A 24,567-nucleotide genomic window follows, 5' to 3' on the forward strand; every position below is an offset into this window, starting at 1 on the left:
CAAGCTGGGATTTGACGACACCTTACAAAGCGTTCCTATGGCAACGGAGGAGGGTTTGATCGGGAAGCCGGCAAGCTTTGGGTTGCTATAGCAGCAACCATGCCCCGCGTGTGACAGGTTCTCAAGATGGCGTTGCAGAACTGGATGGAGAGTCTGAAGGGGGCGCAGAAAACGTGCATTTTACAGGATGGTAAGTGTTCCTGAGGTAACAATGGGGCACCTCGGCTTGGGCTTGTATGCTGAGAGAGATTTAACTATTTATTCGTGTGGGACCACCGTTCTGTCACAATCGTTCCATTCCTTTATTACTGTCCTATATATATTTATATGGCGCCAACAGAGATTATCCATCAGCGGGGCTTGCAATTTAGGGCCAGATTTACTAAGGGTAGAGTGAATTTTCGAAGTACAAAAAGTTTGAGTTTCGAAGTCATCTTTTGGATACTTCGACCATCGAATAGGATACTACGACTTTGATTTGAAGTAAAATCGTTCGAATATTCGACCATTTGATAATCAAAGTACTGTCTCTTTAAATAAACTTTGACTTCAATACTTCGCCAACTTAAACCTGCCGAAGTGCTATGTTAGCCTATGGGCACCTGCCAGAGCATATTTCTAAGTTTTTGGGTTTCAAAGGAAAATCGTACGATAAAATCATTTGAATCGTATGATTCAAAGTACGATCGGAATACGATCGTACAATGGATAAAATCCTCCGACTTCGAATGTCGGAGGATTCAATTCGATGGTCAAATTTCGAACTTTGAATAAGAGACTGGAATTGGAGAGAAGAGTAATACAAGTAGCAATGACAATAAATGTGTAGCCTTACAGAACATTTGTTTTTAGATGGGGTCAGTGACCCTTATTTGAAAGCTGGAAAGAGACCGAAGAAGAAGGCAAATAATTCAAAAATGATAATAAAGAAAGAATGAAGGCCAATTGAAAAGTTGCTTAGAATTAGCCATAACTAAAAGATAACTCCAGAGTCTTTTTACTGAACAACACTTCATTCAAAAACTTTGAATTCAATATTTGAATTCTAAGTTTTTTCAATTCGATGGTCGAATTTCGAAGTTTTTTTGTACTTCGAAATTCGACCCTTGATAAATCTGCCCCTTAATGTCATATAAACGTATACACAATCCCAATAGCCAGCATGTTCATGTGTTTTCCTCTGGGGGAGGAATGTGGAGTCCTCAGAGGAAAGCCACACACATACGTACAAACTTTGAATAAGAGACTGGAATTGGAGAGAAGAGTAATACAAGTAGCAATGACAATAAATGTGTAGCCTTACAGAACATTTGTTTTTACATGGGGTCAGTGACCCTTATTTGAAAGCTGGAAAGAGACAGAAGAAGAAGGCAAATAATTCAAAAACGATAATAAAGACAGAATGAAGGCCAATTGAAAAGTTGCTTAGAATTGGCCATAGCTAAAAGTTAACTCCAGAGTCTTATTACTGGACAACACTTCATAGTGCTCATGTATTGCACTTTATGGATGAAAGAGCACTTTAAAGATCCCCCAATCAGATCACTATTTGTATCTCTATTCCACAGTTTGTGTGTATGTTACAGTTCTCTGGGCTGGCCTAGCCCTACTAAAATCAGTAGTTGGTGTGGATTGTAAACATGTAGGCCCTGTAGGCCTTGGGATTTCAAGTAGGGATGCACCCAATCCACTATTTTGGATTCAGCCGAACCCCCGAATCTTTTGCAAAAGATTCGACAGAATACCGAACCAAATCCCAATCCCAATTTGCAGATGCAAATTAAGGGTGGGAAGGGGGGAAACATTTTTTACCTTGTTTTGTGACAAAAAGTCACACGATTTCCCACTCGCCGCTAATTTGCATATGCAAATTGGGATTCCGATATCGTTTGGCCGGGCAGAAGGATTCGGCCGAATCGTGCTGAAAAAAGCCAAATCCTGCCCGAATCCCGAACTGAATCCTGGATTGGATGCATCCCTAATCTCAAGTACCTAACCAATCCCACCAAACCAATAAATAGTATATGTCTGTAGCATCATTGCAGCATTTACCAGAATCCACAGTATGTCAGTGAGGGCCTGATGGCAAGTGAGTATCTCTACTTAAATACACAAGTGTTTAAAAATGGTACATTTCTGTGGCATTACACTTGCTCATTTGTATTCAGCTTTCTCCAGTTTAGGATGTTTTTAACAGAATTTCAGAACCCAGACAGACATCCCTGTGTACCGGGGATAATTCAACATTACAACTGGAAAGTCAGATTATCGCTCACCCTGTATTTATAGAAAGCAAAATCATAATCCAGAGCAAGAGACCAATTATAAGTGATGGCTATAGTAAAAGAGTCGGCTTGTTTCAAGTCTATTTTCAGCATCATTACACAGGGAACACACGTATGGGTATATTCAGTATCAGAGCATGGTACAGTAAGTGGCTGATAAATGTATAGGTTTGTAGTCCTGCACCATCACTCACGTTGTACATTCATTATCATGAGCATATTTGGCTGAAGAAGTATAGAGAGCACTCATTTCCATACAGTACAGACAAGATATATATATATATTGATTGCTAGCAATGCAGCATGCCAATATTTCTCTTTACAGGGCAGTGCTGCATTGCAGACACTAACATAATGAATCTCTTGCCTGAGCAGAAGGAATTTAGCAAAGGGTTGTTCCAACATAGGCAGTTAAGGCTATTTGTCTTGCCCCCCCCCCCCCCGGCCTTATTAAGGGGTCATTACAGTTACAATTTACATAAAAATTAAAGTTAAGGCAATAGGCCAGGATTCGGATTCGGCAGAGTCCTTATGCCCGGCCGAACCCGAATCTGAATCCTAATTTGCATATGCAAATTAGGGACTGGGAAGGAAATCGCGTGACTTTTCGTCACAAAACAAGGAAGTAAATAATGTTTTCCCATTCCCATTAGAAATTAGGATTCAGTTTATCTAAAATGGCCCATTCTTAGCAACTTTTCAATTGGTTTTCATTATTTATTTTTTATAGTTTTTAAATAATTTGCCTTTTAATTCTGACTTTTTCCAGCTTTCAAACTGGGGTCACTGACCCCAGGTAAAAATAAAAACTCTGTAGGGCTACAAATTTGTTATTGCTACATTGTATTGCTCATCTTTCTATTCAGGCATCTCCTATTCATATTCCAGTCTCTTATTCAACTCAATGCATGTTTGATAGGGTAATTTAGACCCTAGCAACCAGGTTGCTGAAATTGCAAACTGGAGAGATGCTGAATAAAAAGCTAAATAACTCAAAAACCACAAATAATAAAAAATTAAAACAAATAGCAAATTGTCTCAGAATTTCACCCCTTTAGGTCCAACACTGCTGCTTCCCGTTCATTTGAATGAGAAGAATGGGTCAGGCCTTGTGCTGGCACATTTCAACCTCTAAACAACTGAGCCATAGCCCTATGGTTAGAAACATTATAAAGTAAATCTCACAGCTATATAGAAATGAAATGCACTTACTGTATAACATTAGCAACTTGAAATATGTACATCTGACCGCACCGGTGGTAAATTAAATCCCTGGGGCCCTAGATGGTACTGACTACAAGGAACCAAGCCCATATTACTAAATAGACATGATGGAGTTTGATTCATACATACAAATTGCCTGAATCTACACATTTACTGTATATCCCTTTATGCTCACCTTGTGTGCTCATGTCAATCACAGCTTGCAGGACCAAAGAAAAGTCTTATTGTCATATGTGATTGCTCCCTAGCAATTATTAATTTAGAAAAGGTAACGTAGATAAAGCAAAATGCTTTCTTCTTGCCATCGTATGGAATGGTGCAACCAGCTGCATTTATCAGTAGCAGTTAAAGCCAGCAGTAAGTAATCTAATGCCCATTCAGGCCTCTAGTGATTTTGTCTGTGTATATTACGTCCTGGCAGACCTGGGGTATAAAAGTAATTATTACTGACTGATCCTATGGATTGGTGCATCTTGGCTCTCCTAGTATTGAGAGTGACCCTGTCATTTTTTGTTTTGTTGTAAAGGTATGGGATCTGTTATTCAGAATTCCATGATCCACAAAGCTCCGAATTACACAATGGCTGTCTTCCATAGACTCCATTTTATCCAAATATTCAAAATTCTAAAAAAAAAAAAAAAACGATTTCCTTTTAATCTGTAATAATAAAACAGTAACATGTACTTGATCCAAACTGATAAATAATTAATGCTTATTGGAAGCAAAATCAGCCTATTGGGTTTATTTAACGTGTAAAGGATTTTCTAGTAGACTTAAGGTTTGAAGATCCAAACTATGGAAACATCCGTTATCTGGAAGATCCCAGGTAGTGAACATTCTGGATAACAGGTCCCATACCTGAACTTTTACTCAGGGGTGTAACTACAGAGGAAGCAGACCCTGCGGCTGCAGGGGGGCCCAGGAGGTATAGGGGCCCCATGAGGCCCTAATTAATGAGCAATTTCAAAATATATTGGTAAAAAAGGGCAAATTGTGGTTATGTTGGGGACCATAAAATGAATTTGCTATGGGGCCCAGTAACATCTAGTTACGCCACTGCTTTTACTTTTATACTATTTAACTCTCTTTTTACATATGTTTTTTATCCCAATATCCTTCAAATATTTCTATTTTGAATAGATTCTGCATTATACTACTAGTAGAGTCTGCATTATACTACTAGTCCCTCTTCTCAACACCTTTAAACCAAAAACATTGTTTTTTTTTTTTTTATAGGAAGAAGAAAGGTTCATTATTTGTTTACTGATGGAAAAGAAATGGCAGAGGAATATGATGCAAAGTCACATGAACTACTGGGTAACCTGCTTTACTTCTACAACTATTATTAGCTCTGTTTATTTACTTAAAGGGGTTGTTCACCTTTGCGTTACTTTTAATCATTACGTAGAGAGCGAGATTCTGAGACAATTTGCAATTGGTTTTCACTTTTTTTTATCTGTGTTTTTTTAGTAATTTAGCTTTTTATTCAGCAGCTCTACAGTTTGCAATTTGAGCAGTCTCGTTGTTCAGGTCCAAATTACCCTAGCAACCATGCATTGATAGGAGATGCCTGAATAGAAAGATGAGTAATAAAAAGTAGCAATAATAATACATTTGTAGCTTACAGAGCATTTGTTTTAGATGGGGCCAGTAACCCCCCCCCCCCCCCATTTGAAAGCTGGAAAGAGTAAGAAGAAAAAGGCAAATAATTAAAAAAATATATAATCAAAAACCAATTGAAAGTTGCTTAGAATTGGCCATTGTATAACATACTAAAAGTTAACTTAAAGGTGAACTGCCCCTTTAAAATAACGGAGTGTATGCAGTTGCGCTCAGAATTCATGATTTTGTTTTCCTTCAAGTTAGTAAATGGAGACAGACGTCTGCCCTTGGGGCATATGGTCAGTGGCAGATTTAAGTGGGGGATCGATCCACCACTGCCAGGTGCTGGAACTATCCAACCTGATATTTTAAAGGAAAGCAGCTCAAATGTAAGTATCAATAAATGGATTTCACATTCATGAAAATGTGTGTTGTTACTATGTTCCTACTGACTAAATATTCAAAAAAAATTAGAGCACAGGTAGTAATTAAAAGCATCAGATGAGAAATAGTCTTATCACAGCTCTAGTTTGCCACTTGGCTGGTAGTTCACTGGCTCAACCAGTAAGTGACAAGCTAAACACTGGGCCAGTATTACAAATTGACCTGCAATTTACTTGGTGTTAAAGGGGTTGTTGGCTTTTGAAACAACTTTTAGTATAATGTAGAGAGTGATATTCTGAGACCATTTGTTTTTTATTAGTTAAGGTTTTTGAGTTATTTAGCTTTTTATTCAGCAACTCTTCAATTTGCATTTTACGCAATCTGGTTGCTAGGGTGAAAATTCCCCTAGCAACCATGCATTGATTTAAATAAGAGGCTGCAATATGAATAGGGGAGGGGCTTAATAGCAAGATGAGGAATACCAAGTGCAAGCGCAAGCGGAGTTTCGTTAAGTAATTTCTTAATAAAGACTTAGTGATTTAAAAGTTTCATTTGTCTTTGTGGATTTTTTTTTCATTCTATACTAACAAATTAAAAAAAAAATGATGTTACTGGTCCTTTGTAATTCCTTCTGTATCCCCCACCTTCTTGCACTGTAATTTTCCCATTACCTGCCCATTAAGCCCTTAATCCACCCGATTCCCAGCCCACAATATTCAAAGCTCTGGACCTGCCCCTGACCTGTCCAGTACCTTCCACCATGGTAAACATCATGCCACCACATAATTGTGATTCAAATTATACCACGTGATATTTCTTTTGTCCTCAGCCCACTTTCACAAGAAAAGACACAAAAAGCAGCTTCTAGTGGAGAATCCGCAACCTGCCCTATCCAAAAGAAGTGTATAGTGTTACCGTGGATAAAAAGAAGCGCTGCTGCATTATACGAACTACAAACAAAAAGTAAGCAAGATGCTAAGCCCATGAAAGTCTCCCTCTGATTTGTGCTTAGATAAGGCTTGGGTGACTGACTTCCTTGTGATGTCTCCATCATTGCATAACAGTCACTCAGACTTAGACAAGTACTCTCCTGTTGGAACAGACTGCTAAATGAATATCAGCTCAAGCACTCCCATCAATTAGCCAGTACATTTCCAGCAATACTCGCCTGATGCTGCGAAGATACCAGCGGATCAGTCCCATTTCCAGCTATGGATCAGGTAGTTATCTCTTACTAGATACAATCCATTATCTCACAACACCAAGGGGCACATTTACTATGGGTCGAATATCGAGGGTTAATCGAACTATTTGCGGTAAATCCTTCGACTTCGATATTCAAAGTCGAAGGATTTTACTTCGAGGGTTGATCGATCGATCGAAGTAAAAACCGTTCGATCAAACAATTAAATCCTTTTGATCGATCGATCGAACGATTTTTCTTCGATCAGAAAAAGCTTAGAAAACTTATGGGGAAGGTCCCCATAGGCTAACATTGGAGCTCGGTAGGTTTAAAGTGGCGAAGTAGGTAGTCAAAGTTTTTTTTTTAAAGAGACAGTACTTCGACTATCGAATGGTCGAACGATTTTTAGTTCGAATCGTTCAAGTCGAAGTCGTAGTCAAAGGTCGTAGTAGCCTATTAGATGGTCGAAGTAAACCCACAAAAAAACCTCGAAATTCGAAGTTTTTTTACTTTGAATCCTTCACTCGAGCTTAGTAAATGGGCCCCCAAGTAAGCAGAGACCAAACCATTTAAAAAATAAGTAAAATAAGACTCCAAACGTAGAAAACGTAGGTCTCTGACACATGGGGCATTTCATTGCCCAGCAGAAATCACCTCTCTGCGACCATTGAAGAGCCTGATTATAGCTGTTCCTTTACATTTGTTGGAATAACTGCATCTATTGTGTTTTACATCTCAGACAATATCTAAAAAATGCCTCTTTTCACATTTACCTTGGATGCAGTGATTCCAATGAATGTGAATGTTCAGGTGTTGTCGGAGGCTTAATCACCCAGAGGAAAGGAGGTTTAGGGCTCTTAAAGATGAACGTTTTTACATGCGTTCCGGTTTCATGCGTTCAGCTTCTTTATGAGTGGTATGCATTGGCACCACTTATAATAAAAAAAACTATGATTTTGCAAATTTACCACGTTTTTCAGCAGCATCTCTGGATTATTAGTAGGGATGCACCGAATCCAGGATTTGGTTCGTGATTCGGATTCAACCTTTTTCAGCAGGATTTCGGTTGAATCTTTCTGCCTGGACAATCCGAATCCTAATTTACATATGCAAATTAGGGGTGGGGAGGGAAATATCGTGACTTTTTTGTCACAAAACAAGGAAGTAAAAAATGTTTTCCCCTTCAGGGATTCTGCTCAGCAGGGACAAAGATAACAAATGTATCAACTAAATGTATCAATTTAGAACAGTTTACAGGGTTGACGACCCCCCCCCCCAGAGCTGACACTTTACACTTCAACATTAGAACAGTGACACAGAAAATAGAAAGTAATTGGGAAAAGTCTTTATTTCTGGTGATCTATCTGAAACCAACTGAACTGAAAAAAGTGTTGGAAGGTGAACAACCCCTTTAAATGTGTGAAAATGATGTGTGTTCAGTGGATAGAAAATAGACCGAACTTGGTGGTTCAGTGTTGGAGGCTTGAGTTTGGTTCCAGACAGAACACTATTTGCAGGATTTTGTAAGCATGTCTGGCAGGCAGGGCTGCTGTTAGAAATCACGGTTCCCTGTACAACAAAATTATTTTGGCCCTGCCCCCAAGCTCCACCCCATATCCCACCCACTCCACATCACAGTTTAAAGACCACACAGACTCAGCGCTTAAAAAGGCAACCCCCCCAAACACACAAGCTATAAAAAGCTAGTGCCCCCCTATAAGTTAAAGACAAATTTGATGCCAAGGCCCCCCACATATAGTTATATTTTTAGAAAGCATTGGTGCCAGGGCCCCCCTTACAAGTAAAAAATAAAATTGAGATTGGTGGCAGGGGCCTATAGAGTATTAAAATAATACATTAGTGGCCAGGGGATTAAATGAACTCGTGGCTTCAGGACTTCAAATTCACCTCCTTTGTGACTCTGGGTCGTTTCCGCGACTTCGGCTATTTTCGCCAATTCGGGTGTTCGGCACTTCCACATTTCGTCTGTTCGTGACTTCGGAAGGAGGCGGCACGACTTTGATGCTGTCAAGGGGGCCCCGGCTCTTTTAAAAAGTTCAGCACTGCCGCCCCCTCCTTCAGGCCGGGGCCCTGTACACTTGTACCCCCTGTGCTCCCCTGATGTCGGCCCTGCTGGCAGTTCTGGTCTGAGCCCCCCACCAGCCCAGTAAATAGCGACTGTCTATGGCATCTTACAGCAGCCCCTCCATTTGCCAGAACAAACCGATTGCCAGTCCGTACCGGTGTCTGGATCAGTTTCCTTTGGATACTCTGGTTTCCTACCACACTCCAAAACATACAGACAGGTTACATGATCTAAACGATGTATAATACCACCTCTGCTGGAAAGACATGTCAATAGAATTTTCAAGAATCAGGCTTTTTAAAATTATTTTAGAAATTATATTTAATTATACTTTTTTGTCATTTTGTAAATTGGTAATTTTAAAAGCAATTTATTCTGTAATAAAGTAATTCCTCGTGAAGCTGTGCTAAATTCTTGTTTGCTCTGCTTGCTGTCATTGACATTGCAAACCAATAGAGGGCGCTCTCATCAGCATTTCCTTCTCACTTGTACTGGCAGCACATCAGCCAAGGTAACTCCAGAATTCCATCTAAACACACAATGTCAAGTGTTGTAAGAATAAGTAACATGTTTGAAACAACCCCAAATACATTTTATTAGTTCTGCACAAATCCTAAACCACTTACTACTGTCTCAAGGACGCAGCTATTTGAGTTTGTTGAACCCCTTCTGTGCAGAACTTAACATGTCATCGCAGGGAAAGAAATTATTTGTGTCATTTTATTTTAAGCCGGGTCTAGTGTGTTAATCGTTGAGCAGTGTATTTGTCACTAGGCAGTATATAGGTACAAGTGCGCAGATACTAGTTTGTGCTGTTTGATCACCCTGCGGGTATTAATTCAAGTATCCATCTAAACAGCCACTTCGATTTTATTCAACATGGAAACGTGGCTGGTGGATATCACGGTATTAAAAATACTCCAGTCTCTTTTTGGGGATGCATCGAAACCAGGATTCGGTTTGGGATTCGGCTTTTTTCAGCAGGATTCTGGTTCGGCCGAATCCTTCTGCCCGTCCGAACCAAATCCGAATCCTAATTTACATATGCAAATTAGGGGCGGGAGGGAAATTGACTTTTTGTCACAAAACAAGGAAGTAAAAAAAGTTTCCCCCTTCCCACCCTAATTTGCATATGCAAATTCGAGTTAGGTTTGATATTCGGCCGAATCTTTCACGAAGGATTCGGGGGTTCGGCCAAATCCAAAATAGTGGATTCGGTGCATCCCTAATTGTATTACAGAATGACTTTTAAAGCAGATTTATAGGAGTTTTCTTTTATCTTCATTTTTTTTTCTTGGCTTATTCTGTCAATAGACTGTTCCTTCACTATGCATTAATGATTAGCATATACTCTATTCTGCATTCAAAACCAAAGGAATTATTATGAAGTTATTCCTCTCTTTTCTGATTCAACAGCCTTTACCCTGCATTTCCACTAGGGACATCGGGGCAAATTTTCTAAAGGGGCAAAGTGGCTAATGCTAGTGAAAATTCGCCAGCATGACGTCATTTTGCCACTTCGCCAATTTACTAACAGGCGCTGGTGTAAATTCGCTAACGAAGTGGACCTACTCTAGCGCTACTTCACAACGTTAAGCCAGGCGAAGTTGCACTCTGGCGAAGGGACGTAACTACGCTTATTCACTAAATTGCGGATTTTCGTGAACGTTTTCTCTTGCTCCAGACTTTACTTCGCCACCTCAGACCAGGGGAAGTGCAATAGAGTAGATAAGGATGGTCCAAAAAAAGTTAAAATTTTTTCTAAGTCTGTCTTTTACTTTTTATAGGGTGATAGGCTGAAAAAGATCAAATTTTTATTTAGGGTACCCTCCTTCCATAAATGTCATCCCTGTAAGCGGGTTCCCAAAAAGACAGATGAATAAATGACCTATCTGATATATCCAATCAAAATATACCCTGTTACTAGGCAATGGTTTTTATTTGCTTTGTTTTTCTAAAAAGTTTTCACAATTAAAGGGTAAATGCAGTGGCATTCCTTCACCTGGAAGGGCCCGTCTGGGGAAAAAAAAAATCTTCAGAGAGGGGCTCCTAACTTACATTAAATAAACCCAATAGGCTGGTTTTGCTTCCAATAAGGATTAATTATATCTTAGTTTGGGTCAGGTACAAGGTACTGTTTTATTATTACAGAGAAAATGGAGTCTGTAGGAGATAACCTTTCTGTAATTCAGAGCTTTCTGGATAACGGATTTCCAGATAACTGATGCCATACCTGTACTTGTACTCTCATTATAACCTGTTCTACTAACTATACCCAATCTACATCTGCTGTACATGACACTGCCCACAATATTATAACAAGAGACTTGGATGTAACTTTATCAGAGCAGTGGAACCTAATCTATTCTGGTCATGCTTTAGAGACCTGACCTGACCTTAAATACAGCTTTAAACTATAGCCGAATTATAAAAAGATCTTTTTTAAAAAAAGTATTTTTAATAGCGTTATGTTCCCCTAGAGCAGCAGCCCATTCAGGAATTCTTTTCATTCCTGCTGTCTCTAAATGCAATCCACTCATTTAGTGGCTAGTGATCATTTTTTTTCGAGATTCCATTCTGATGATATATTTCAGCGATGCTTTATTTTTAAATGCAATTATTCTATGGGTGGGTTTCAATGTGACATTATTAGATATGGATTCTCCGCTGAGAAGGAAGCAGCATATAGTGGATTGTTTAGGAGGGGAAGGAGTGAAACGCAGGAATCATCTGCGGAATCCAGGAATCACCTGGCCTTAAGTTGCCCATAGATGTTGGCCTTGATTTTTAAAAGATCCGACCCTCATCGTGAGATCATGATTTTCTCAGAACGATCGTAAGATCATACGAATTGACCATCCCTTTAAGTACTTAGCTCCAACCTTTTACCCCAATTTTTTTTTTTTTTAACTTTTTAGTAGAACCTCTAGTTTTCTGTATTACATTTTCCAATGTCAACACCAGGATTTAAGGTGATCAACGAGACTCATGTTGTTTAGCAGATGTTGATGCTCCTCTGATTGAGCTGTTAATTTAACTGGAGTGTATTGAACAGTAATTAGGAGAAACTTTATTACCATAAACCAGGGGCAAAACATTCACATACAGAACTGATTCCTATGTAAAATGCTTTGTGTGTCTAAATAATCATTTTAAAATACTAGGATATAAAGGAAAAGGCAATACAGGTATAGGATTGGTTATCTGGAAACCTGTTATTCAGAAAGCTCTGCGTTATGGGAAGGTTGTCTCTTATAGACTCCATTTAATCCAAATTTTTTAAAATGATTTCTTTTCTCATTAAAAATAAAACAGTAGCTTGTACTTGATCCCAACTAAGATATAATTAATCCTTATTGGAAGCAAAACCAGCCTATTGGGTTTATTTCATGTTTACATGATTTTCTAGTAGACTTGATATATGAAGTTCCAAATTACAGAAAGATCCCTTATCCGGAAACCCCCAGATCCCAAGCATTCTGGATAAGAGGTCCTATGTAGACAGCACCCAATTGTAGTCCTTGTGCACATGTATTAAAACCATGTAAGATCCTAAAGAGAAACTGAAACGTCCACTGTAGTCATAAACCAAACTGCCCTGAAAATTTTGCAAAACTGCCCTAAAAATTTCACCAAAATGGAGTCAATGGAAGCTCATGTATACAGATTCTCTCCCCTGTGTCACTGCACTTCCCACATTATATTTATTACTGCAACTAACAATCCATAGCGAATCAGATGAATTTATAATGAATCAATGGAATTATAACGGTATTCCTGAAAAGCTCATTGAAAGTGGATCAGATCCATATCGATATCTATGAAATCCACTGGATAAAAGTCTAAACAGAAATTGTAACATATGGGATTCAATATCTCAAACCACTTGCTGTAGGATAATGAATCCTGAAGGCTTGGGCAGTGATAAATTCAATTATTTTTGCTAAGAATATTCATTCATGAAACTTAGTTACCATCACGTACAAGGTACAAGTATGGGACCTGTTATACAGAATGCTGGGGTTTTCAGCATAACAGATCTTTTCATAATTTGGATCTTCATACCTTAAGTCTACTAGGAAATCACATAAACATTAAATAAACCCAATTGGCTGGTTTTGCTTCCAATAAGGATTAATTATATCTTAGTTTGGATTAAGTACAAGCGACTGTTTTATTATTACAGAGAAAAAGGAAATCATTTTTTGAAAATATATCTGAAATATTTGATTAAAATGGAGTCTATGGGAGATGGCCTGCCCCTAATTTGGAGCTTTCTGATTAACGGGTTTCCGAATAACGGATCTCATACCTGTAATAGGTTCCCCATGTCAGTCGAATGAACTGTGTTCACTCGGATAAGACAAACAAGCGTTACTCATGGAAACCCTATGAAATGGGAATTGGAGGTAAATCTTAAAGGAGAAACAAACCCCTTATTAAAAAAAAAACCTACCCCACATAGACCCTCCTCTCCCCCAGCCAAGCGCTACCCCAGGCAAATGCCCCTAACATTTTACTTACCCCTCGGTGCAGATTCAGTGATGGGAGTTCACGGCAGCCATCTTCTGGGTCTTCGAAAATCTGAGACTGAAACCAGCGGAGTGGCGCATGCGCAGTTGGAGCAATTTACCGGTTCACGACAACTGCGAATGCGCCGAAATTGCCGAAGACCCGGAAGATGGCTGCCGTGAAATCCGATCCCTGAATCTGCACTGAGGGGTAAGTAATACGTTAGGAGCATTTGCCTGGGGTAGCAGCTAGGCTGGGGGGAGGGGGGTCTGTGTGGGTAGGGTTTTTTAATAAGGGGTTTGTATCTCCTTTAATGCCACGTCATAACCAAGTGTGATGAGTAATTGGGATTGATTGAGACAACTATAAAGTATTTGTACTCTTGTTCTAAATAACAGCAATGCCCCTTATTCTTCTCTTCTTCTTCTCTGTCTTTCTCTCTCAGCAGTGTAACCCTGTAAGACTCCAATTGAATTAGTTCTGTTGTCTCTTTGTTATTACTGATACTACAAGAAGTTTTCTATTCCTGACCTGGACAGGTGCCAACTTGACCTCAGTGAAAATGCCCTGAGCTTTGCCCACGCAAATAACACATTAGTTGTCACTGTAAGTCCCGCCCCTTGTTCTCATTATCTAATAGGAAATGCAACACACCACGTAAACTCATTATCCCGAAAGCTCCATTTTAAAGCTAAAAATAATTCTTTTTCTCTGTAGTAATAAAACAGTAGCTTGTACTTGATCCCAACTAAGATATAATTAATCCTTATTGGAAGCAAAACCAGCCTATTGGGTTTATTTAATGCTTAAATCATTTCCTAGTAGAAAATCCAAGTTACGGAAAGATCTGTTATCCGGAAAACCCCATGTCCCAAGCATTCTGGATAGATCTGTATCAATAAGCTTTTTGGGATTCCTGGTTTGTGCCTGTGTATAACGTTCTAGTAAAGGTATATGGGACCTGTTATCCAGAATGCTCAGGACCTGGGGATTTCCGGTTAATGGATCTTTCCATAATTTAGAGCTTTCTCAGTCTACTAGACGCTCGTTTAAACATTAAGGGGCAGATTTATCAAAGGTCGAAGTGAAAATTTGAATTTTAAGCTAATTTTTTTGTACTTCAATTAGGGAATAGTCCAATTTGATTCAAATTTGAATTTAGAAATGTATCATGTACTGTTTGCTTAAAAATTCGACTTCAGCCATCTAAAACCTGCCAAATTACTGTTTTAGCCTATGGGGGACCTCCTATTTGGAGTCAATTGGTGGAGTTTGGAAAAACTTTGATTCAAATTCGATCGAAAATGGATCTATTCAGCCAAAAAAAACTTTGATTTGGTCTTTTTGAATTCGAATTTTTTAAAATTCGAAACTCGACCCTTGATAAATCTGCCCCTAAGTATATCTTTGTTTGGATCAAGTACAAGCAACTGTTTTATTATTACCGAGAAAAAGCAAATTATTTTTAATCATTTGGATTATTTGGATAAAACGGAGTCTATGGCAGACGGCCTTTCTGTAATTCTTGAAACGGTTTCTGGATAACGGATCCCCTACCTGTAAAGGCTGAGAGTTGTAAGTGGTTTCAGTGGAATGTAACAGTCAGATAATACGTCCCAGTCTCTTGTCCTTAGTATCAGAAGCCCAAGGAAATTGTGAGAGTGGAAGAAGAGCTGCAGAGAGAAGGGAAATCTATGAAGGCGACTAGTGGAGTGTAAAACCCAGTGACTGTACAGAACCCCCAGCTCTTTATGTACAATTGTATTGTATTGAATAAACCACATTCTTTATATTGACATGCAGTCAATATATTATTATTATATATGAGTTGATAAGTGTCTGTATAAGGATGACTACTGCTGCTGCTGCTGCACTCTTTTATTCCATAGTAAGTCCTTATAAATTCTAGTATAATTATATCACATGCTATAAATGTATCTCCAGTAAAGCTGCCGGGTACACACATGTTTTGGGGTAAATATAACCCTTTGCTGATCAGCTGAAACAAGAAATGTCATTGGCTACAGGGAGCCAATATGGAGTTCATTGGGCTGAAATCAATTAGGGCATGGACACACATTTGGCTCTTAGTTGCGTTTTGGACACAGCTTATTTTAAAAACCGCAGAGCAAACTGCGTTGAAAACGCGGCTAAAATCCGCATGTGTGTCCATGCCCTTACTGTGGGGATTGCTCCATATAATGGGGTGTAAGCGAGTTCTACACGTGGGTGATTACTCATTGCACATGGCTCCGGCCTCTACAACTTTCACAATAAAGGGGAAGTTCCACAAACGTTAAAGTTGTTGTCCACCTTTGAGATAACTGTTAGTATCATGTAGAGACCGATATTCGGAGACAACTTGCAATTGCTTTTTATTATTTGTGGTTACTTAGCTTTTTATTCAGCAAATATAAAAAAAAAAAAAAACCTTCCAAATATTTAGGCAGAACCTCTTTGTCGGGGTATCAAAGTCCTCAGACCAATGGTCTGGGGGGGGGGAGGGAATATTTAGAAGAAAAGACCAGCAGCAATGCATGTCAGTATCACACTATAAAGACAGGGAACATAAGGAAATCCCAACTTTTAGCTGAATCCCATCATTTCAGAGAACAAGCTTCTAACAACTGAGAACGTGTCTGGCAACAAATGTCGTATTTCTCTTGTTGGCCGGACGTTGTGAGTATCCACTGCAGCTTATTGCTATAGACTCCACAAAGGGATCAAGTAACAACATGTAAATAAAATAATCAATATGAACAGTATCTTGGTCTCAGTTTGGCAGAGAGATGCCCCAAATCCAGGGTTTGGGATCAGTTCTGGACAATTTAACACAAACATTTTTTAATCACAGATTAAGTTAGTTCGGTATTTTGTCAAATTAAAATTTTTTATTTTTTTAGCATAACCTTAAAGGATGGTTCACCTTTAAGTTAATTTTTAGTATGTTATTGAATGGCCAATTCTAACCACACTTTGTTTTATAATTTTTTAATTATTCGCCTTCTTTTTCCGGCTTTCAAATGGGGGGTCACTGACCCCATCTAAAAACAAATGCTCTGTAAGGCTACACATGTATTGTTATTGCTACTTTTTATAACTCATCTTTCTATTCAGACCTCTCCTATTCATATTCCAGTCTCTTATTCAAATCAGTGCATGGTTGCTAGGGGAATTTGGACTGGAAATTGCAAACTGGAGAGCTGCTGAATAAAAAGCTAAATAACTCAAAAATCACAAATAATAAAAAAAACAATTGCAAATTGTCTCAGAATATCACTCTCTACATCATACTAAAAGTTAATTCAAGGGCAGAGACACGCGAAGATTCGAGGACATTTAGTCGCCCGACGGCTAATCGCCTCTTCTTCGACGCGACTAATCACCCCGAATTGCCTTCCCTCCAGCAAGAATCTAAATCACCGGCGGGGTGGCACTCGGAGCACTTACATTTTGCAAATTACCTCACGTGGAAACTTCAGGCGACTTTGGAAAACGAAACACGCCGAGTGCCATCCCGCGGGCGATTTAGATTCTTACTGGAGGGAAGGCAGTTTAGGGATATTAGTCGCCTGATGAAATCTCGCTGAATCTTACCATGTGCCCTGACCCTAAAGGTTAAAAAACCCATTAACGTGAGCTTAGTGGGCACATTCTCTGTAACAAGACGTCACATACTGGGTGACACAACGTCCTTGTTGCTGAAACAGGCAAAGACGAATCCCAACCTGCCATTAGTCCCTTTGTATTTTTTCCAGACACATTGTTCACCATTGAGCCAGTTTAGTGTTCAGCAAAGCATTCTTTTCCCACTGGCCACACCATCCTCAAGCCTTTGATCTCCTTTCATGGCTGCCCTTGATTATTCCTTTGTTTTGTAGGTGTCCATAAAGAAGTACTAGCGAGCAGCAAACCATAAAGTAACGCATCTCCCATCACAAGCAACGGGATTCCTGCCCAAAATATGGTGATGGCAAGTCTGACTGTCACGTGAGAGAATGGGAGACACGAGCAGAAAGAGTTCAGTGAATTAGGAGGGCGCAGGTCACGCCGCAGACTCAGAGAAACTGGTGCTGGCGTAAGATTTTTATATTTTTAATGTTTCGATTTTCCCAAAGAACGCATTGAAACTCTAAGAACTCACTGGGAGGGTCACATTATACTCAGCTGAGATAAAGAGAAGACACAACATGTGTCAGATCTCTGTCTTTGTCTGTTCAGTGATCAGATCAGGTTTCAGGTGACAGTTGGGCTTTGCTTCTGACCTACTATTTTGGATATGACCAAACCCCCGAATCCTTTGTGAAAGATTCAGACAAATACTGAACCAAATCCTAATTTGAATATGGGGTGGGATGGGGAAAACATTTTTTTACTTCCTTGTTTTTGGACAAAAAGTCACGTGATTTCCCTCCCTGCCCTAATTTACATATGCAAATTAAGATTCAGATTCTGTTCGGCCAAACAAGGGAAAGTTGTGCTCACCACTATTTTTTAAAACCATTAGTGCAATGAGGCTGTGGCCACAAAATACATATACACAAATACAAGAGTCCTCTGCACTCAACCCATTATCAATATATTTAAGACAGCGACATTTTGTGCATACTGCTACTGAAAAATGCCTTACCCTTTAAACAAAACAGGGATTGTTTGTCCATATATTGCAATATATTTAAGCTGGCCAACTACGTCAAAGTCATCCCATATCTGGCCAGTCCTATGCTCAATTTTCATCTGATTCATTAAGAATTCTATTGCTTTGTTATACATTTTCCCTTGTTTGTTATAGTTTATACAGGAGCAGTGACCAGCTCCATGTTGTAGCTCCCACCCCTCCCAGCTATAGTCAGGTGATCCCACTGGTGTCTAATAAAAGGGCAGCCAAGTTTGGGAGTTTTGCTTTGAAAGCAGCTAGTAAGTTGCAGGTAAAACTTGGTCCCTTTGTAAAATGTATAATGAAGCAATAGAATTCTTAATGAATCAGATGAAAATTAAGCGTAGGACTGGCGTAGGAAGTTTTTTTTGATTAAAAAATAAACTTCAACTTAATTTCGGCTGGTCTTTTTGAATTTCTAAATTTTTTTCGATTCAAAATGCGACTGTTGATAACTATGCCCCAAATTTATCTCATTTTTTATTAGGGATGCACCGAATCCAGGATTCGGTTTCGGATTCACCCTTTTCCATCAGGATTCGGCCGAATCCTTCTTCCCGGCTGAACCGAATACGTATTTGCATATGCAAATTAGGGGCAGGGAGGGAAATCATGTGACCTTTTTTCACAAAAACAATATGCAAATTAGGGTTTGGATTCAGTTCAACCGAATCTTTCGCGAAGGATTCAGCCGAATCCAAAATAGTGAATTCGGTGCATCCCTATTTTTTATTTTTATAGACCTAACTCCCATCATTTATCCAAAAATCAGTTCTAAAAAGAAAAAAACGTTAAACGATAAATTGCGCGTCAATACGACTTTTTCAGAATTGCTACTCAGCTTTATCACATCTTCAGGGATCTGCCATTGACTTGTACATGACCTCGACAGGTTTAAGATGGGAGTAGTTTTGGATTCTTAGCAGCTTGGGAATATAATAAATCTCTAAAAATTCACGTTTTTTTCCCGCCTTTAAAAACATTGACCAGAAAAAAATTTGTTTAATAAACAGGCCCCTTAATATATGAACAGGACACCATCAAAATATACTTTGAAATGAATTTGCCTTTATTGAGTTTGGAAGTGTTTGTAGGATGAAACAAAATCACAACAAAAAAATCAAATCAAATAAAGAACCTCGAGAGAATTTCTATATTATATTCTTTCTTTTTGGGGTTGATAAAAGGACAATGTATAGGAAACAGACCAGCCAAGGAAAAATATCTACATTTTATTTGAACTTTTATTTTATTTGGTGTCATATAAAAATAATTACTATTTAAACCTATGAAATTAAAACAAAGAGAAAATTCTATTGAACAGAAGATCAAGTTGTCCATCAGGGAAAGCAACAAACAGAAAGGCCATTTCTTCTCCGTTGTTTTCAGAGTCACATGACCTGGAGCCATCAGCAGGGAGTCTCAGCACCCGAGTCGGCTCCTATTGCTGAAAGGATTTGCAGTTTCTCTTCTAGACATGAACGTTACATGGGATCAAACGTATAAAGCTTGTTATAGGGATGAACTATAGACACGACGTCCGTCATGAATGGAGAGAACACCTGCTAGAGTCCTGCATCCAGTTCTGCACCCACAGTTGCCCATGGTTGGGTTTCTGGCATAAAGTCCACCATTACAGAAATATTGATCAGTGGAGGGCACTCTAATGTACCAATAGTATCAAAACAAATATTTTTTTTTAGTTAATTCCAGGCCCTTATACACCGAAGAAACAGACAAGGAGGTATTGCAAAAGATATATATTTACAAGATCATAAGAAATCATAGAAAGAAGATCAGAATAAGACAAAACTGTCAGCAAAATGCACAATTTGAAGCAAACATAGAACTCACGTTTAGCAGATACTCAGAATAAGGAAGCGGATGCCTTTGCCACAGAATGACAATTCGGCTATAAGCCTTTCTCAAGGGGAATTCACCTTGTATGTTTAAAATTGTGCATTTTGCTGTTTTTGTCTTATTCTGACCTTTTTTCTGTCATTTCTTATGATATATCTTTTGCAATACCACCTTGTCTGTTTCTTCGATGTGAAAGCCCTTTGTATAAGATTTAGTATAAAGTCCACGATCCCCTGGCCGTGTGGGCAGTCCACAGATAACCCACCTGGGTATCCGGCTACGGTGTAGGACTGATCCCTCCCCTGGGGTTATGGGAAACCTTTTCCTCTTAGCCAGCTGATCTGATCTGGCACTGGAGTGACGTCACATCGGGTACAAAGTGACGTCACTTCTGTTTTCGCAGGTTGGAAGGTAAGTTATCCATTTGCAGGATGGGTAGTAGGTCTGGGTAGGACATATTGGATGGATGGACTCTAACACGTGCATCAGACCCCCACCACCAAAAGAATGATGCAGCAAATAGTCACACTATGCAATGTTTAGATGGGGCTCTACCTGGTGGTTATGCACCAACATTGCAGTTGAAGAGACAGTAACCCTTTCCTTCATTCTGAATACACAATGCCTCAGCTGAATAGAAATAATGACATGAAAATAGGTAAATATTGGTAAAAACAACAATGGCGTCATTTCAAATGAAACATTCGCACCATTACACATTCTAATTTGACTCAATGGAGATGAGACACGTGAAAATAAAAACAGCCCTTTTTGTGTATAATTCGACGGACGACCACCTCTCTTGAAGAGACCTGCCCCATTGATATAAGGCCATATATAATGTTCATCAGATATCAATTGGGCGGATAAGTTGCTGAATCAGTCTTTTGTGACCAAGATGGCAGCTTTTTTATCTTTATGACCACCTTTAGTGGACTTAATATAAAGGTTGGGACCAATGCTGTTCATAGTGGGTCTCATTGGTCCCTGCTGATACAGGGATATCCCTCCACACAAATGATACAGTTAAAGATGAACTGTTACTATTAAAAAAATTCACCAAACGGCAGGGTTGGACTGGGGGATCCGGGGCCCAAGGGTGCTGCTGCACTACTGGGGGTGCTTTTTTTTTCTGCAGCGGAAGGAAGATTATCCAGGGAGCGGGTCTGGGGCTCATAGGGATTTTTCCCGGTGTCTGACCCTGCCAAACGGTACAATTTAGAGATTTATTTGTGAGTAAATGTGGCCATACAGGGGCAGATTAAAGCAGTCGATATCAGTCCTTTAGACAAATTCGGCAGCATATCTGCCAGTGTATGGGGCTTCCAACAGGTCTCCCTGATCAATATCTGGCCAAGTTGATGCCTCATCCCGTCAGCGCCCATTCTCTTTGTTGTAATACGATTGTTCTGCCCTAGGGCCAAACGTTCGGATTAACCCATGGTTATTTAATGGTGGCCAAACATGGGCAGATTAAAGCTTCCGATATTGGTCCTTTAGACCGATTTGCCAGTTTATTTGGCCATGTGTGGGGCGTCCGATGGGTCCCTCTGATTTTGCCCAAAAATCGGACTGATATCGATCAGGGAGGTTTGATTTTTCCTGCAATTGGGGTCCGCACCGGCTAGCTGATGAGGTCCTAAGACCTGTTGGAGCCCATTACCGTCGTATAACCCAATATCGTCCTGCCGTTGGTGGGCATATCGGGTAAAGATCCTCTCGTTTGGCCATCTGGACAAACAAGCGGATCTTATAGTGTATGGCCACCTTAAGGCAACGTGGGGCTGTTCTGCAGTGTGTGTATAAATAAGCCTCATTCATACCAATGCTGTTGGTTTTCCATTCTCTTCCACTTACTGATATCAATATGGTCATTGATTAAAAAAAAGATTAAGAATCTGGTATAAATGACATAATACACATTTTTTTTTTTCAAATGTCGATCTCCATGAAGTTAATATAAAGAATAAAAGGGAGCTAAATCCTTGTGTATTTGTGTATCACCCTAACTTATCAAAATCCCCTTTTTTTTAGGGGGGGGGAGACAGATTCAGATCTAAAAATGCGAGAGGTGTCTAGTTGTATAGTTCCCCATTGTATAAAATTCTTCCTAGTTGGCAGGCTCTACGTGTTCCTGTTCTACGTGTTCCTGTTCTACGTGTTCCTGTTCTACGTGTTCCTGTTCTACGTGTTCCTGTTCTACGTGTTCCTGTTCTACGTGTTCCTGTTCTACAAGGCCCTGAACAGAGATTCACCAGAAGTGAAGTCGAGGAGGTGCAGTGCTGACGCCAGGGCCGCATAGAGGTGTCGCGTATTGAACTGAAGGCAGTACACTGGGCTGCTTGTTGGAGACGATAAGGAGAACGACTGAAAAGAAAAAAAGAAGATGTATGGATTATCTGCCTAAAAGAGATGTTTATGTAAAGTAATTGACATAAAAATACAAATATTCTTGCATTTCTGTCCATCAGAATATCTACGGCCTATGGAGAACTAAACCTTGAAAATGCCATATTTTATTTACTGAACTCATTGAATCAGCCTAAAAGTTCAGCGTCTGTATATTAGTAATAATCCAGGACTTCACAGCTTCTCATCTTGGATTTTGTTAGCAGTGTCAGTGGGCTCTGAGCAGCTGTTGAGAAGCTAAGCTTAGGGGTCGTCACTAATTATCCAGCAGAAAATGAGGTTGGTCTGTAATATAAGCTGATGCTACAGGGCTGATTATTAAGTTCTGATGCTAATTGCTCTGGTTTCTGTGCTGCCATGTAGCAATTATCTGTATTAATTACTAATTAGCCTTATATTGTGACATTTCTATTCTATGTGTACTGTATATTGTGAGTGGGTCCCTAAGCTCAGTAAGTGACAGCAGCACAGAGCATGTGCAGTGAATCAGCAGAAAAGAAGATGGGGAGCTACTGGGGCATCTTTGGAGACACAGATCTTTACTGCTAAAGGGCTGTGGTTGCCTTGGGCTGGTACAGAAGCACAAAACATGATCTACAACATTTCTAGCTACTTCTTTAGTTAAGATTTAGTTCTCCTCCAATGTCACTGATACGATCAAATGGAAATGGACATGTGATACTGTGAAGAAGTGGAAAACCAGTGACGTTGCCCCATCACAACACGTCTGCTTTGCTCCATTATTTAACTATAACATTTTCATGTGAACCCTTTGGCATTTGAAGGCCACGCGTCTTTGGATAAACAAATACTGGCAATCTAAAAAACTTGGCAGAATAGAAAAACATCTACAACTTTTGAAGGTATTATATTTTTAGTTATTTATTCTAAGGGGCAGATTGATCAAAATGAGAATTTGAGGTTTTTTTCTGATTCGAAAAAACTAAAAAAAATCTCAAATGTGTGCTTTGAAGAAAAATATATTTAATGAATCATCAGAAGGAATGGGTCAGGGAAAAAAAAGGGTTTTATCAACTTTAAATTAATTTTAGTATGATATAGTGAGTGATATTCGAGGCAACTTGCAATTGGTTCTAATCTTTTATTATTTGGGGTTTTTGAGTTACAGTAGAACCGCCATTTTACGTTTTTCAGGGGAACAGAAAAAAATGGTGGAAAATCCAGGAAAATGTAAAATCAGGGAAATGTGTTATATATAATGTATAGGTGGGACCACAAAGCAACAATGTAAAATGAGGGGAAACTTAAAATCGGGGGATGTAAAATTGAGGTTCTACTGTATTTAGCTTTTTATTCAGCAGCTCTCCGGTTTGCAGTTTCAGCAATCTGGTTGCTAGGGTCCAAATTACCCTAGCAATCATTCATTGACTTGATTAAGAGACTGGAATATGAACAGGAGGTGGTCTCAATAAAAAGAAGAGTCATAAAAAGTAGCACTAACAATAAATTTGTTATTAAAGTGACCCCCATTTGTAAGCTGGAAAGAGTCATAAGAAGGAGGCAAATGTTTCAAAAACTATAAAAAATACAAAATGAAGGCCAATTAAAAAGTTGCTTAGAATTAGCCATTCTATAACATACTGAAAGTTCACTTTATGGTGAACCCCCCCCCCCCCTTTAAGAGCTGCAATTAGAAAAGGCTCGCTTACCTGCAAACACTGGTTCATGCGCTTATCCCACAGTCTCACGACACCATAATATGCCGAGCCGCTGGCGATCATGTGGTTCCCATCACTCTGCATGCAGTACAGGGCACTGTCGTGTGGCTCCTCCCATTCTTTCACGCACCGTCTAAAAAAGAAAAAGAGGACCCACTATTAGGTTTTTTAACAGCCAACAGGCCAAATCAGATCTAAAGGTGGCCGAGATCCGCTCGTTTGGTGACCTCTCCTCGATATGGCCACATTGAGGTTGGCGATATTGGGCTGATCCGATCATTGGCCCAATGATTGGATCAGAATGGAGGCCATGCGGGTGGTCAGATCGCGGGACCCAGGGTCGGAACTAGGGGTAGGCAGATTAGGCACCTGCCTAGGGACGAGTGCATTCATGGGGAGGGCGCACTTTAAGGGGAATTTGTTTTCTTTTTTTTTTAAACCCTAGTTTGCTTGGCCTTTAATAGTTTTTCAATTTTACAGTATAAACTGCCTGTTCCATCCCCCTCTTGCCCGTCATTTATACTATGGGCAGAAGCACTCCCCACGTCCCTCTTGGCAGCTACTGGCACAGGTACAGATTTGGGGACGATATGATGGATTTTTGACTCCTGCTGGCACAAGTACATATTTGGGGGCATTATGAGGGATTGGCTGCTGCTGGCTGAGGTATATGGGGCAATATGGTG

At 39.5% G+C, this 24,567-nt stretch overlaps 1 protein-coding gene and 1 pseudogene across 1 annotated transcript in view; one reads left to right on the plus strand and one right to left on the minus strand.

Annotated features, from left to right (window-relative positions):
* Nucleotides 1–9: 9 nt before the first annotated feature.
* LOC108696156 lies at nucleotides 10–15,072 on the plus strand (annotated as a pseudogene).
* A 3,909-nt stretch (nucleotides 15,073–18,981) lies between these two features.
* Nucleotides 18,982–24,567, minus strand: part of fbxw4.L (F-box and WD repeat domain containing 4 L homeolog) — a gene marked incomplete in the record, with an annotated part of 129,340 nt that continues 123,754 nt past the window's right edge. The window contains 3 exon segments of the mRNA NM_001097827.1: nucleotides 18,982–21,987; nucleotides 22,018–22,160; nucleotides 23,873–24,014. Coding sequence (NP_001091296.1) covers nucleotides 22,023–22,160; nucleotides 23,873–24,014 — 280 coding nt within the window.

Source organism: Xenopus laevis, chromosome 7L (genome assembly GCF_017654675.1).
Source record: "Xenopus laevis strain J_2021 chromosome 7L, Xenopus_laevis_v10.1, whole genome shotgun sequence".
Classification (NCBI taxonomy): domain Eukaryota; kingdom Metazoa; phylum Chordata; class Amphibia; order Anura; family Pipidae; genus Xenopus; species Xenopus laevis.